The 16803-nt window shown below is 35.5% G+C and overlaps 1 protein-coding gene across 1 annotated transcript in view; it reads left to right on the top strand.

The window, feature by feature from the left end:
• The window catches only part of VPS13C (vacuolar protein sorting 13 homolog C), a 176419-nt gene that overhangs the window by 120402 nt on the left and 39214 nt on the right, over positions 1-16803 (top strand). The window contains exons 54-65 of the mRNA XM_023761255.1: positions 1344-1709; positions 2107-2193; positions 4757-4912; positions 5081-5345; positions 6519-6679; positions 8123-8244; positions 9029-9323; positions 11030-11419; positions 13149-13253; positions 13973-14137; positions 16107-16235; positions 16511-16644. Of these exons, the coding sequence (XP_023617023.1) occupies positions 1344-1709; positions 2107-2193; positions 4757-4912; positions 5081-5345; positions 6519-6679; positions 8123-8244; positions 9029-9323; positions 11030-11419; positions 13149-13253; positions 13973-14137; positions 16107-16235; positions 16511-16644 (2375 nt within the window). The remainder of the gene's footprint in view (positions 1-1343; positions 1710-2106; positions 2194-4756; positions 4913-5080; positions 5346-6518; positions 6680-8122; positions 8245-9028; positions 9324-11029; positions 11420-13148; positions 13254-13972; positions 14138-16106; positions 16236-16510; positions 16645-16803) is intronic.

The following is a 16803-nucleotide window of genomic DNA, read 5'->3' on the forward strand; positions in this document are numbered from 1 at the left end:
TGGGAGCAGTGTATACTAGATCCTTCTTTTGGCAAATGAGTCATCTCTTTAGCATATTAAACAAGTAAGGGTTGTGAGAATGAACAATAAAAGAATCCATTTAACTTGTTTAACCCAGTATGGCTCAAACTTTGGGAAATCAGCCAATTGATTAGATCAGTGCTTTTCAGCCATTTTCATCTCATGGCACACAAACTAATTACTAAACGTCTGCAGCACATCAAAAAAAAAATATTTTTTGCCAATCGGACAAAAAATAGTTATAACTTTGATTTATTCACACTGGATGGCTATTGTTGTATTGACTGTTGTCATTTTTTATTTTACAATCTAAGGAAAAAGAGGTCAGTGCCCCTAACTAAACAGTCAGGCATTGCATGTTTTAAAAATTCTAACTGCACACCAGTTGAAAATCGCTGGATTAGATAGCTGGTCACAATGAACTTTGTGTCCTAAACCAAAGAGAGTTTGAATTTTATTCTGAAAGTTATGGGAAACTGTTGAAGATTTTAAGCATAGGAATGACATGTCCAGATTTGGGTTTTAGAAAAATCATGCTGGTGGAAGTGTGGAGTGTGGGCTGAGAGTGTGCTGACTGGATATAGAAGACATCATTATTGTAGAACTAAGGCTTAGTGATAGAAATGAACAGGTGGGCAGCGGCACTATTCAAAGATAGTAAGAGGTAAAATTTGCAAATCTTGGGGTAAGTGAAAGGGTATTGTAGTGATTCTCTGGCTTCCTGTTTCAATAAGACAAATGAAAACCATGTATAAATCTTTTAAAAAATAGATTTTTATTCATTTCAGAGAAGGAGAGAGGGAGATAGAAACATCAATGATGAGAGAGAATCATTGATCAGCTGCCTCAAGCCTGCAACCCTGGGCATGTGCCCTGACCGGGAATTGAACCATGACCTCCTGGTTCATAGGTTGACACTTAACCACTGAGCAACACCGGCCGGGCACCATGTATAAATCTTGATGAGGATCACACACATTGGTTTAGTTAATGCAGCTGGTTGAAAATGAAAACTTCAATTACACTTCTGCATTTTTCTCGTTATATATCACTATTTTACTCTGAATTGATCAGTGTAACTAGGTTTTGACAATTGATGTATAACATTAGTTATTTAATTCCAGAGTAATCAGAGCAGGAATTATTGTTATGAGGTTAATTAACTTGACACATGATTTTGTGTGTGCTCTCTTATTTTCTTTAGTTAAGACTTTAGTATATTTAAATTTTTAATTAGTTACTTTTAAACTTCTGTATTTTGTATTAATTCTTCTCATCTGGGAAAGTTAATTCTAAATATTTTTCTGCTTTCTTTTTTAAAGATTTCACCCATAATTCTTAATACTGTGATGACAATCATGGCCGCTTTGTCTCCAAAGACAAAAGAAGATGAATTCAAAGATACATCTAAGGAAACAGGAAATCTTTGGGGTGTCAAATCTATTAGTGATTATAACTCTTGGTTTCTTGGTGTTGACATGGCAACAGAAATAACAGAAAATTTCAAAGGTGTTGAACAGCCATTGATAGAGGAAAATTGTACTGTTGCTGTAGAGTCAGTGCAAGTTACCTTAGAATGTGGACTTGGTCATCAAACTGTACCTTTATTATTGGCGGAGTCAAAATTTTCAGGAAATATAAAAAATTGGACTTCCCTCATGGCTGCTTCTGCTGACATGACACTAGAGGTATGACCACATCATTTAGAATCTCCACAACCAACTTTTCAAAAGTACAATTACAAAACTAAGATGTGAGCATTTTTGGTTTGTGTATGGCCACAGCAAGTATATATATGAATTCTAATGTTTAATTTGTTGATGTATGGTATTATTTACTTCATTATTATCTTTTAAATATTCTTTTGCTAAATAATTTGTTTAAAAATTTTTCTGCTTTCTTTTTTTAAAGATTTAGAGTAAAGGAAATAGAGTAAAGGAAAATGCACCCTCTTTGTATATATTCTTTGTGTCTTTGTTAAAATGGCTTTTGACATATAACATTAATTACTTAATATTTTTTCTTCTGATTATAGAAATACAAAGTTAAAGTTGAAAGATTCATTATAATTCTGTGCCTTTTCAGGTTCACTATTACAATGAAACCCATGCTGTTTGGGAGCCACTGATTGAGAGAGTGGAGGGAAAGAGACAATGGAATTTAAGGCTTGATGTAAGGAAAACATAAAATATCTTTGTGTAGAATGACACTATGTATATTTCTGTACATATTTTAATGCAATAATTCTCAAGATGTGGTCTAAGATCCTTGAGCCCTATTAGGGAGTCCAAAAAGGTCAAAACTCTTTATAGCAATATTCAGATGATGTCTTTCATTCTCTCATGAGCATACTATGGAGTTTTCCAGAGACTAAGCAATATTGCAACAGAATGAAAGCAGAGGCAGTAATGAGAATCCACCTGCTTCTCTTAGGGCAGGCACTAAATCAATTTGTCAGTGTCCCTCTTTTCACTATATAGCTTTATTATTTTTAAAATTAAAAACTTTTTTTAATTGTTGAGAGTATTACAGATTTCCCCTATTTCCTCCCTTTGCCCCCTCCACCCAGCTTCTGCCACCCTCCAAGCCTTCATCTATATAGTTATAATAGTTATTTTCTATTAAAATATTATTCATGTTAACTTATAATTGTAATTTTTAAATGAATATTTAAAATTTTCTGTTTTAGTTTCTACACTTGATCTTAGCCAAAAGACAGAGAGCCATAGCTTTAGTTTCTAATAGAGTACACATTGATAGATATAATCTACATAACATGAAGCTCTTTGGAATCCTCAATGATTTGAGAACTGCTATGCTAGTTCACAATTCTTTTGTGTTATCTCTGAATGGTGCTTCTTGAGAACACTTCAGATGCCTAGATATCAAAGTGCATTTTTCTAGATTAACAGGAACATGAACGATATACCCTTAACAAATTTCACAACACACCTTTCTGGCAGTCTGACTGAAGTGTGAGGCACTGAAATGGACTCAAGCAATTCTTATTTCATTATTTATTTACATTTTAAATTATTTATTTACTAGAGGCCTGGTGCATGAAATTCGTGCACTGGGGGGGGGGGGGGGGGTCAGCCTGGGCTGCACCCTCTTGCAGGTTGGGAGAGGCTCCTGCCACCGCCACTGAGCTCGCCAGCCGTGAGCCTGGCTTCTGGCTTAGCAGTACTGCCCCCTGGTGGTCAGTGCGCATCATAGCAACCGGTTGTTCTGCCGTTCGGTCAATTTGCACATTAGTCTTTTATTATATAGGATTTTTATTTTTTCCTTTTTATTGAATTTATTGGGATGACACTGGTTAGCAAAATTATACAGGTTTCAGGTGCACAGTTCCTCAACACATCATTTGTACACTGTATTATGTGTTCACCATCCCAAGTCTCCGTCTATCACCATTTATTCCCCCCATGCCCTCCTCCACCTTCCCCTCACCTTCTTCCCCAGCAATTACCACACTATAGTCTGTGTTCATGATTATGTTTTTATTTTATCCTTTATTGAGTTTATTGAAGTGACATTGTTTAACAAAACCATGCAGGTTTCAAGTTTACAATGCAATAAAACATCACCTGCACACTGCTTTGTGCGCCCATCGCCCAAAGTAAAGACTCTTTCTGTCCCCAGTTATCTCCCCTCTACCCTATTAAGCCTCCCCCCCCCCATTCCTCTTTCCCTCTGGCTATCACCATACTGTTGTCTGTGTCTATGTGTGATGTTTATCTATTTGTCTGTCTGTCTATCTAGTGTTGGGTTTTTTGCTTAATCCCTTCACCTTTTTATTCACCCGTCCTCCTAGCCCTCCTCCCCTCTTACAGCTGTCAGTCGTACATATCTATGCTTCTGTTTCTGTTTCATTTGTTAAATTATTTTGTTTATTATATTTCAGATATAAGTGAGCTCATATAGTGTTTGTCATTCTCTGACTGGTTTATTTCACTTAGAATAAATTCTCCAGGTCCATCCATGCTATTGCCAAATTTTATTAGCCAAGATCTGGAAACAGCCCAAGTGCCCATCAGTAGATGAGTGAATAAAAAAGCCATGGCACATTTACATGATGGAATACTAGTTGGCTGTAAAAAAGAAGGAAATCTTACCTTTTGCAACAGATTCTTATTTTAAAGACAAGAAGCCACTTAACCTGTGTCCTCGTTTCCTCTCAGTAAAGTAGAAGTAATATTTATGACCTACTTCTCACTGGAATAGTCAGGCTAACAAAGAATGTTTTACAAAGCTTTTGAAATGTTATTAGAGTAAAAGCTATGATAAAGTCTGATGGCTGGTTGAAAGCTTATCATATTACTTATTTATAGGTGTTACTGGTGAAACAATAGAAGGAATTCCCGATATTAACTCCAGCAAGGATCAGTTTAAACTTAAGGTTCATCTTAGATTGCTCATCAACAACCAGTTAGTCAGGCAACACTGGGTTATAGCTTGCTGTGGGGAGTGCACAAGAGACAAGTATTGTAGTTGACTTTGAGTGCTTTCATGGCATAGTTCTAAACACTCATCCGTGCCCTTGACTACACACTGAGAGAAAGAATGCTGATCTGAGCTAAATAAAAGTGAAGCACTGAATATTTTTGAAAATGAGACTAGGGGATTCTTAATATAAAGTGATTAGTTTAGGAGAATTTAACTCTATTGAGAATATTTTAATTTTATTATTAATCAACTAGTAACTTAAACTTGTTAATGTTATTTATCCTCACAGGTAAAGAAGAATCCAGTCCAGGATAAAAGTTTGATGCCCGGAGATGATTTTATTTTTCTTCCTGAGCCACAAACAGCAGTTCATATTTCTTCAGGAGATACAATGAATATAACAATATCCAAAAGTTGTCTCAATGTTTTCAATAATTTAGCAAAGGTATGTTTGGTTCTTTCTTGGAATATTTCAAAAGAAATTAAAAAATTGAAACATGTATGGATTATTTTTGTTTGTAATCAAAAGTCGTTTCTAAAATGTGTAGTTATAGTATAATTTTTTTAAAAAAATTTCATCTTGCAAAATTTTTGTGATGTGTTCCTTTTTCAGGGCTTTTCAGAAGGCACTGCTTCTACTTTTGACTACTCTTTAAAAGACAAGCCTCCTTTTACAATAAAAAATGCTTTAGGTGTTCCCACTAAGGTGCAGCCCAATCATAATCTCAGAGTAATGGGCTCCCCTGAGAAAAGTGATATTTATGATGTTCATGCTGGTCAGAATTTGGAATTGGAATATGCCAGCAGGGAACCTTCATGTCAAGGGAAACTATCTATATTGAGCCGCCAAGAAAGCTCCTTCTTCACCCTGACCTTTGGTATGCTATATTTATTTGTTTTATTTATATTTTATAACTTTATTTTTTATTGTTGACACTTACAGATCTCCCCATTCCCTGGCTTCCCTTCCCCTCATCCCCCAGCTTTGCCCACCTCCACTCAACCCCCACCCCCTCTTCCTTCAGGCCATCACCACACTGCCTGTGCCCATGGGCTATGCCTATATGTTCTTTGGGTAATCCCTTCACCTTCTTTCATCCAGAACCTCCCCCCCCCTTCTAAAAGCTGTCTGTCTGTTCCATCTATCCATGCCTCTGTTTTTTATTTTGTTCATCTGTTTATTTTGTTCATTAGATTCCACATATAAGTGAGATCATATATTAAGGGCATCTTTGGAATGTTGGTGTGGGTTTATTTTTGACAAAATATGGAAAAAAATATTTTGTTGAAGATGCCTTTGGAGATGACATTTCTAAAGGCTTGAAACAGATATTTGATAGACACTTGTCTCTTTTTTTCTTCCTTTAAACTTGAGAAAATTAAACTTAATTAATTTAAGAATTACCTTAGAAACTAGATTAATTCTTTGTTTTTAAACAATACAGTATGTGATATGTTTCAGTAAGGATGGGAGTTCAATGAGGAGAGAAAAGTAATTATATTCAGAAGTCCTAAAATATTGACAGTAGTTATTACCATCACAAACAAAAGTTCCTATGTGGTTGAGGGGATATGGAACAAATTGAATTTTTTTATTTTTTTTATTTTTTAAAGAAAACATTTTACTGCCCAGCAATTAAAAGTATTCAAACATGTATTTTCTATATAATTTTACTGTGAGTTGATCAGTGTTAAATAAAATATTACTTTCCATCATTTGCTTCAATTCATGTCTTCTTGATCAATTCTTTGTTTTCCTTCCAAAATGTTGCATGCCACACCTGAGGCAATAAAGAATTTCTAAACACCACAATGTTAGTTTATTTTAATATATTTAAAACCCCAAAAGAAATTATTTTGGGTCCTAAATATTATAATAATAGCTCATTTTCTTTCTTTGTTAGTTCCTATGTCTTAGACAAGCATATTGTGTAGTTATTTATAGGCATGAAGGAGAACACTTGTCGTTACTTTTAGACACTGATGATTATTCCAGGAGAAATATAATTAAATTAATAACTTGGATGCTTCTCACTTATGCTTTGAATTAGTACCTCATGGATATACAGAAGTTGCAAAAGTCCCTATTGCCAGACCTGGTCGGCAGTTGTACAATGTACGGAATCCCAATGCCAGTCATTCTGATTCAGTCTTGGTACAAATTGATGCAACTGAAGGGAATAAAGTGATCACCCTTCGCTCTCCTCTTCAGGTAATGTATTAAACTGAACTGTGTCCCTTTAAGTATATCGATTAATATTAAATCATTTGGGTGAATATAGGAATATAGTAAAACTTCATTAAGTTATTATTGATTATCTATATATATGAAAGGCTAATATGCAAAGTTTCCCCTCAGAATTCAACCAAGAGTTTGATTGCTCGCTATGACATGTGCTGACCACCAGGGGGCAGCACGGAACAAAGAAAGGCCCCTGCCAGCAGTTGGAAGGCCCTGATTGCTGGCCAGGCCTAGGGACCCTACCCGTGCATGAATTTCATGTACTGGGCCTCTACTTTAGAAATAAATAACAGATTGAACTAGCTACTATTTCCTACCCAATTTGCTTTTATAATATTCTTTATTTTAAATGTCTGATTAAGACAAATTTGCTAATTTAAAGCCCATTTTTCTTTCCTCCTGGGCTTAATTTTAATGAAGCTTTTTGTCTATTCTTTAAAGATTCAGAACTGAGCAATTTTATATAATTTGTCTGTCAAATAGGGTAACATTTCATTCTGTTTGTATATCAGTTGGGATTGAATTTTTCAAGTATGTGTGAAGGAATATTGGAATGCTCTACCCAGATTCCTACCCCTAAATTTTAACATCTTACTCTATATGATTGTTTTTTTTTATACCTTTAAGGCTTTATCCATTTTTTCCTTTTCTGTGCATTATTGCAGATTTTAGTATATGGTCAGCAAAAGAATGTCTTCCTATCTATAACATCAGATAAAAAGGAAATGATTTCAAATTTTGGCTATTGTTAGCTCTCAGTTTGCTATTAGTTCAAGCCTAAATCACATTGTAGTAAAGAAAAGAGAGTTGTACTACTTTTTTCTCGTAATTCCTTTTCTATCCTTTTCAATATAATCATGTAGTGCATTGAGAAAAGGTTTTAATGGAAAAAGTATTATGCCTGAAATCTTCAGATTAATATGTATTTGAATGATAACATTATACACTAACAATAGACATCAGTATGGCCAGGCCTGCGTGGTGCAGTGGTTGAGTGTCAACCTATGAACCAGGAGGTCACAGTTTCATTTGCAGTCAGGGCACATGCCTGGGTTGCAGGCTCAATTCCTGGTAGGGAGCATGCAGGAAGTGACTGATCAATGATTGCCATCACTGATGTTTCTGTCTCTTTCTCTCCCTCTCCCTTCCTCTCTGAAATCAATAAAAAATATTTAAAAAAATAAACATCAGCATGTAGGAGAGTATGGACTACCCTAATAATTTTTAACTGCCACTTAAACATCCTTTCATATATATAGCACTTAAGTGTTCTAAAAATTTCCAATTACCAATAAAAATGTCTTCTAATATTGGCCTTGAAACTTTATATGTAAAAATAATTGTGTGCAGTTCACATTTTTCTTTTGAACTTCTGCATCTTTTTAAACAGTGTTTGTCTTTTTTATCCAACAGATTAAAAACCATTTCTCTATTGCATTCATCATCTATAAATCTGTTAAAAATGTTAAGTTACTGGAGCGCATTGGAGTAGCAAGACCTGAAGAGGAGTTCCATGTTCCTTTAGATTCATATAGGTAGGTACTTTCTTGAATATATTAAGCTTTTAAAGATTCATAATGTATATTTTTTAAAATCTAAGAATTGGGGACTTATATTTTAGAAAAGATGACCTTATAGTTTTATTATCTAAAGATCTGTAAAAGTAGCCTTTAGACATATATGGAGTTATAGAGATATACATTTATAGTATTGAATTTACCAGATGAAAATTTATTTTATATTTGATGTTTTAGAATCTTCTTAGACCTATTTTTATTAGATTGTCTTTTTATTTGAAATGACTTTAAAAAAATTATCATTGTTACCCTGGCCGGTATGCTCAGTGGTGAGAGTGTCGGCCAGGAGACCATCACGTGTTTGATTCCTGGTCAAGGGCACACACCTGGGTTGGGGGTTTGTGCCCTGCCCTCAATCTGGATTGCATGTGGGAGGCAACCAAGCGATGAGTCTCTGTCACATTGATGTTTCTCTCTCTCTATCTCTGTCTCTATCTCTATCTCTCTCTCCCCTTTTTCCCTCCCTTCCACTCTCTCTAGAAATCAATGGAAAAAATATACTCGGGTGAGGATTAAAAAAATTATTGTTTACAGAGTGTTTTTTCCCCCAGAACATCCCTCCATCTGTTAGCATTGTGACTGGGCAAGTTTCTTTAATCTTTCTTAGCTTTGGTTTTCTCACTTGTAAAAATAGGGATAATAGTGCTTACCTTGTAGAGTTAATAAGGAGACTTAACGAGATTCTTTTTCTTACATTCTCAATAAAAACTTTTTTTCTCCACCCTGCTTTTTTTTCCTGTAGATGTCAATTATTTATTCAACCAGCTGGTGTCTTAGAGAATCAATACCGAGAATCCACCACTTACATTTCCTGGAAGGAAGAACTTCACAGGAGCAGGGAAGTGAGATGCATGCTGCAGTGTCCATCAGTAGAAGTCAACTTCTTACCTCTCATCGTCAATACAGTTGCTCTGCCTGATGAGTTAAGCTATATCTGTACACATGGGGAAGACTGGGACCCAGCTTACATTATTCATCTGTACCCTACCCTCACTTTGCGGAATCTTCTCCCATATTCCCTAAAATATTTACTTGAGGTATGTTGCTTGCATTTTGTTTGATTTTTATTATTGCACGGGGTGAATTCTAGTTTTTTTAATAATATTTTTAGTTGAGGTTAGTGTTTTACATAGCATATTTATAATGCATTAATAATATTAATAACAGCAAAAACTAGAATAGCATTATTTGGTGCCAGCCACCATGCTGTGTGTTGTAGATGTATTAATACATTATAACCTCCTGAAGTAGGTACTCTTATCAGGCCCATTTTTCAGGTGAGGAAACTGAGTCACAGTGGGGTTGAGTGACAGGCCCAAGATCCTACAGCTAATAAATTGTAGAGCTGGAATTTGAACAGAGGCAGTTTGCCTCCTTGTTCCCTATCATCTAACTCTGCTGCATCTGTCATAAATTAAGAACCATAATAATCTATCTATTTTTATAATTTTTTATTTTTAAATTACAGTTGACATACAATATTTTATTAGTTCTAGGTAAACAACATAGTGATTAGACATTTATTAAGTGATTGCCCCAATAAGTCTAATTCCTATCTGACACCATCCACAATTATTATAATAACTAGAGGCCTGTTGCACGAAGAGATTCGTGCAATAGGCCTTCCTTTCCCCTGGCTGCTGGCACCGGTTTTCCTCCGGCTCCCGGCACCCAGGCCTTCTCTCTGGCCAGGCTCCAGCCGGAGCCGGCCCTGGAGCCGTGAGGTTTCGCTGCACCACTGGCCCAGGGGCCGTCGCTGCTCTGGCCTCCGGGCCGTCAGGCTTCGCTCCACCGCTTGGAGCCTACATATGCAAATTAACCACCATCTTTGTTAGGTTAATTTGCATACTCTCCTGATTGGCTGGTTAGTGTAGTGAAGGTAAGGTCAATTTACATGTTTGTCCATTATTAGTTATGATATTGACTGTAATTAAGTAAAAATCTATTATCTGAAGGACAGAAAAAAGCCAGTGAGAAAATATTTTATCTTAATTCTAAAGTTAATTTTAAGGTTAATGTGATTATTTGTTCCCAGTTTCTGTTGAACTTAAAAATAATTACTGTCCTTGTTAAATAATTGGGAACATTTTCTAGTAATGAAGTATTATAAATATTTTTAAATTTCTGTATGTCACACATTTTAACATACACAAGTCTGGAAAGTGTTTGGAACCTAAATTATTTATTTTCTTTATCTGACAATTAGCCAAACCTGATTTGTGAAGACTAAAATTAATTAAATGAACTAAATAGTATTTATACTAGAGAAGCCTTCAATAAAAGTGCCTAACTTATTATGTTGTCATTCATTTAAAAAAATCCTACCTTACTTAGATAGCTTGTCAGAATAGTTTGATATAACTTTTCTTTGTCTATTTATGTGGAAACTATTAGGCATAGTATGTAAATGGAGGATGAAGCTGAATCTCAGTCATTTAAATGGCTTATTTAATGACATAGATTTTAATGGACAACAGCCAGGGCTCCTAAATCCAGCCTATGATTCTTGTCAAAGATCTGACTTTTTTTTTAAACTTATGGCCAAAAGACATTTTCTGCCTTTGGTTATGATCTAGTGTTTTCTTTTTAGTCCTTAATGATTAGTGGATATTCATAATATATTACTTTATTGAGAACTTGTCAATTAATCTGGTAGGATACTTAGCATTTGTATCAAATACAATGTTGTTATTGCAGAAGTTTAAAAAATCACTAAGCAAAATCAGTCTTTGTTTGTTTTTAGGGAACAGCAGAAACTCATGAGCTAGCAGAAGGCAGTGCTGCTGATGTTCTACATTCAAGAATAAGTGGAGAAATAATGGAATTAGTTCTGGTGAAATATCAGGGCAAAAACTGGAGTGGACATTTCCGTATACGTGATACACTTCCGGAATTCTTTCTTGTGTGTTTTACTTCTGACTCCACAGAAGTGATGACAGTCGACCTGTCAATACATGTCAGAAGAGTTGGCATTCGGATGGTGCTATCTGTCTTCAGTCCCTACTGGCTAATCAACAAGACTTCTCGGGTTCTCCAATATCGTTCAGAAGATATTCATGTGAAACATCCAGCTGATTTTAGGGATATTATTTTATTCTCTTTCAAGAAGAAGAACATTTTTAGTAAAAATAAGGTGTGTTTTTGTTGATATAACAAGTCAAAATAAGTTCCTATTTGGAAACTAGGGAGTCGTTAGCCCCTCCTAAAATCATGCTTAACCTGTTTGCTAAGTGCTGTTGATATGATTTAGGTCTCGAGACCAGACCTGAGGCCCTGAACCTAACTGTCCCCTATACCTGGGCTCCTGAACATTAAAGAGAAAAAACCAACATGATATAGAAAAACGTTAGTTACATGCAAACAAGTGGTTAGAATAAGATGGAACTTGGAGACATTGTAGAAAATAGGTCTACCTTTCATCTAGTGCCAATATTCCACCTTTGTGTGGAAATTACCTAAAAATTGGTACAGCGGTCTGGTAGGGTTAAGGAATACATAGTGGGATGTTAGGAACCGACAGCAGCAGTCTCCAAGGCTGAGTTACCCTTTTCTCTAGCGCCCCTAGAATTACTTCTGCTCTTGAAGTAGCATTGGGTAGAAAGCTTGATTTTATGTAGTTTATCAGTGATGAAATGACATTTCAGAAGATAAACAGTTGAATTTGGTGTATGATACCTGAGCCCTTCTATGTATGAAGGACCAAGCCAGGCCTTTGAGAGAGAAACTAATGCCTACGCCTGGTCCTTTTTGTATGCTCTGGCCCCTTCTTTCTTTTCAGACTCATATGTTGGTATTGCTCTCACCACACACTTCCCAAGTACTTACCTCTAGGTCTTTGTGTATTCATCCTCTGCCTGGAATGCCTCTTCTATGATTTTCCTGTCTGCCTCATCTTTTCTGGTTATTTGCTTTTCATCCTTTGTCATTCTGCTCAGATCTGACATATGTGAAAGATTTTCTGACCTAGAACGTGGTTCTCAAATTTCAGTGTGCATTAGAATCACCCCTAGAGGGCTTTTGAAATACTAGTTGATTGCTGGGTCATGCCCTCATAATTTGATTCAGTATGTCTGGGTGGGGCCTGATAATTGCATTTCCAATAAATTCCCAGGTGATGCTGATGGTGTTGGTCCAGGCACCACACTTTGAGAACCACTGTCTTAGAGTGCTGGTTAATTCTAATACATGGTATTATAATAACTGTTTATCTGTATGACCTTTGCTTGTCTCAGGTTTTGTATAATATAGTTGGGTGTGTGGAGCTTAATACAGGAACACAGGTCTCTTCTGTAAAACTCTCTAAATCCCATAGCCAGAATAAACTTTTTACCCTTTCACCTTGGTAGCATTTTGTACCTTTTGTATGGCTCTTAGCACATTGAATTTTGCATCATAATTAAAATGTATTTCCTATCTCTCTGTTTAGTTGGAAGCTCATGAAGAGAGGAACTGTGTCCTATTGTCCATTCTGCTTATCACAATGCCTTTTATTTAATGTTGCTGGATAATGTTAAAAGTTCAACTCTGTGCTATAACTTTATTTCTTAGCTCTATATCATAATTCTGACACTGGAAAATATTTTACATTTTAGTTCTTTTTAAAACAACAGAAGGTCTCATTGGTATAGATCTTTAAATTCAGTATACTCATTGCATAGGTAAATGAGCAGGTCAGAACATTGCTTTTATTGTATTGACCCCCAGAGTTTTGTGGTTCTGATACCCATTTGCAGTATGGCTTTAATTACATTTTTCTGTGTCCCATGATACTAAATTTCTAGTGGTCTAGCAACTTTCCATCAAATAGAATTAATATAGTCTTTTAGGTTTTTTTATATGATGGTATGTGTTCTCTGGTCTAGGTACAATTAAAAATTTCAACTAGTGCCTGGTCCAATGGCTTTTCATTGGATACAGTGGGAAGTTATGGATGTGTGAAGTGTCCTGCCAACAATATGGAATACCTGGTAAGATTCTGTTTCCTTATTTACCTTTGAATTTATTCATAACATAAGGAGGTGATGTAAGTCTATAAACTTTTTAATTCAGAATATTATATCTCTATAAATTTCTATGGCCACTTAATAACATAGCAAAACCAGAATTTGTCAAAGTTGAATCTATCCAAGTAAGCAACTTGGTAAGTATTCATCATGTATTGGAATCCTCCTTTCATTCTGCTCCCTGCCAAGCATTTCTTAAATCTTTAATTTGACTGAAAATTTGAACAACCTGATGCTAGTTGACCTATTTAGTTCCACTTTGAATTTTCATCTTACTTTATTAACAGCAGAGATAATAAATGGAGCAAAACTTGAGCCTCTACAGTAATTATAAAACATCTTATGTTTGGAATGTTAAAAAGTAAAGAAAACAAATAAATTAAATCTTTTATTACAAGTAATCATTAGTTAAATTGCCAGTTGATATTTCTTGAGTTGATTTTTGATGTAGCCAAACTAAAACCAAAATTGTTCTTACTAGTGAGAAGATAATCATTAATGGAATATGGCTTTAGTAGTTACTTTATAGTAGGTACTTTAAGAAATCATATTTTTAAATGTTTTAAGAAGTCTCTGTGTGAATGGTGTGTGTGTGTGTGTGTGTGTGTGTGTGTGTGTATGTATTTCATAGAAGCTGTATAAAGTATTGGGAAATGATAAGCTTGTTTGTTTCCTTCCCACAGGTTGGTGTTAGCATCAAAATGAGTAGTTTTAATCTTACACGAATAGTTACTCTGACTCCCTTTTGTACCATTGCAAATAAGTCCTCATTAGAACTAGAAGTTGGTGAAATTGCATCTGATGGCTCCATGCCAACTAATAAGTGGAACTATATTGCTTCTTCAGAGGTAAAATTTTCCTTTAATATAACTGGCTCCTAAAATGTACAAATAAATATAGACATATAAATAAGAGTTGTATCTACCTCTTTGTCATACTCACTTTGCTATCATATTTGTGTGTTAAAATATGACAGCCAACTTTGAAAGACTTTTCTTATGCAATGTAAGCATAGGTTAAAAAAAGAAACTTGTTGATGATATTTACCACTAGCCCAGTCTATGTGGTTAACACTAATTCTCTAGTTCTTCCTATATGTATAGAATGCGATATAAAGATAATGTAAATAAGTTTTATCTCAGTAGTTAAGATAATGTATTCTGTATTTAAGTAGCTTATAATCTTGTTGGAGGGCTTAAGACTCATAAATTAACACATGGGAAAAAAAGATAGTATATACCAGGATATAGGTGGTTATAAATTTCTGAATAGGTGAGCTGGAAGACTCCTTGAAAATTTCCTATAATTCAATCCCTGTACTTTACAGAGAAAGACATTTAATCTCATACTTATCTAAGGTTAATAAGGTTATTGGAAGTTGAGGTCATTGTGGTATACATCAAAGGGGAAAGTTTCATAGAAGAGGTGACATTTGAACTAAACTTTGTAGGCTGGGAGTAAGATTTGAGGAAGTGAAGAGAATAAGGGTATGAGTAGGGGCGGGACAGGTGCAAAGACAAGAATTTGAATTTACCTGAGTTTTCAACCAAACCAGCTGACCTTAAGGATAGAGCCATTCTTCTATATATCTCAAAAAAAAATTCTAAAATTATTTTAAAAATACTTAGTAAAAGTTTAAGAAGAAGGATTCTAAATATAATACCAACAGATTGAGAATGCTACGAGGCATGCACTCTCCAAGGCACTTACAATGATCTCCGCAGACTTGGCAACACATGCTCATTATCTTTTTATCTTTGATGTGGGTTTGGTGACAGTAGTATTTTTATTCAGAGATAGAATTCACTCAATATTCTCTAACAGAGAGACATTTTGTATTAGGAGCTAAAATCTCAGTTTTATAGATAAGAAAACAGGCTCAAAAAGTATATGCTTTGATTCAGATCAAACAGCTGGGAAGATAATGTTAGTAGTACTCCCAGCAAGACCTGTAGACTCTGCTCTGCCTTTACATATCTTTCTGGTTTATTCTGGATAAGATAATCTGAGATAATTCATAGTGCATTAAGGAATTAAAGTAAGATATGCACAAAAAGTGTTATTAAGATTATAGTTTTTAAATATTTGAGATATTTGGGGCATTCTTAATCAGTAAGATCTCAGTTTCTCATATTGTAATCTATACTAATAAAAGCATAATATGCTAATTAGACCAGACAGCCAAATGACCTTCCGGATGTCATTCCAGACATCCTGGACAAAGCCGTGGTGGCGGGGGTGAGACAGAGGTGGTTAGGGGCGATCAGGCTGGCAGGGGAGCAGTTAAGGGCAATCAGGTCGGCAGGGGAGCAGTTAGGGGGTGATCAGGCAGGCAGGCAGAGGTGGTTAGGGGCAATCAGGCAGGCAGGCAGAGGGGTAGGGGCAATCAGGCAGGCAGGTGAGTGGTTAGGAGCCAGCGGTCCTGGATTGCGAGAGGGATGTCCGACTCCCTGCAGGATCGGGTCTAAACCGGCAGTCGGACATTCCCTGAAGGGTCCTGGTTTGGAGAGGGTGCAGGCCAGGCTGAGGGACTCCCTGCTTCCCCCCCCCCACCCCGCACAAATTTTGTGCACCGGGCCTCTAGTCATTTCATAAAGATGTATAGACTAATATATCTATAGTCTTCTGATGGAGTTTCTTTGATTTCATAAATAGTCGTATTATCAATCATTTTAATATGAGATGTAGAGGGAATATTTTAAGGAACTTAGTAATAATTGAAACAGGATCCTATTTAGAAGTGAAAACTTAATTAACCACTGTCATATTTATACCATGGAATTGTTTTAAGACTGATATTAACTTTTCTATTTTTAGTGTCTTCCATTTTGGCCTGAAAATTTGTCAGGCAAACTTTGTGTGAGAGTAGTAGGCTGTGAAGGATCCTCCAAACCATTCTTTTATAACCGACAGGATAATGGCACTCTATTGAGCTTAGAAGATCTGGTAGGTTTTCATGTTTTAAAGTAAAATATCTCTGATTTATAAAATTTGCTTTAAAATATTTTATTAAAACATGTTTTAAAATCTGCTTGTAATTATATGAAGGTACTACTGTATCAATATGTCATGCCATACGTATATTTGTAAGAGATCAGAGCCAGTGTGCTTTTCATAAGAATTTAAGAAAAACTTTTTGTGTCTACATAGCTGATTGAAATTCTAAATGTAAGTGCATATTAAAGCATTACCTCAAACATACTTTTTCTCCCCTATAATAGAATGGGGGTATCTTGGTGGATGTAAACACTGCTGAACATTCAACGGTCATAACCTTCTCTGATTACCATGAAGGATCTGCACCTGCTCTGATAATAAACCATACACCCTGGGACACCCTCACATATAAACAGAGGTATGAACTAAAAGAGTTCATGGAAAATCGTATTTTCTTCTGGCCCAAAATTCCTCTAAGAAACACTTGAGACTAAATATGTTCCACGTTCCGAATGTGTTCAGTTTAGAAAGGTAATATGGAACACATGCTGTTTAATACTAATACCATCAGCAGGTT

Source organism: Myotis lucifugus, unplaced genomic scaffold (genome assembly GCF_000147115.1).
Source record: "Myotis lucifugus unplaced genomic scaffold, Myoluc2.0 scaffold_204, whole genome shotgun sequence".
Lineage (NCBI taxonomy): Eukaryota > Metazoa > Chordata > Mammalia > Chiroptera > Vespertilionidae > Myotis > Myotis lucifugus.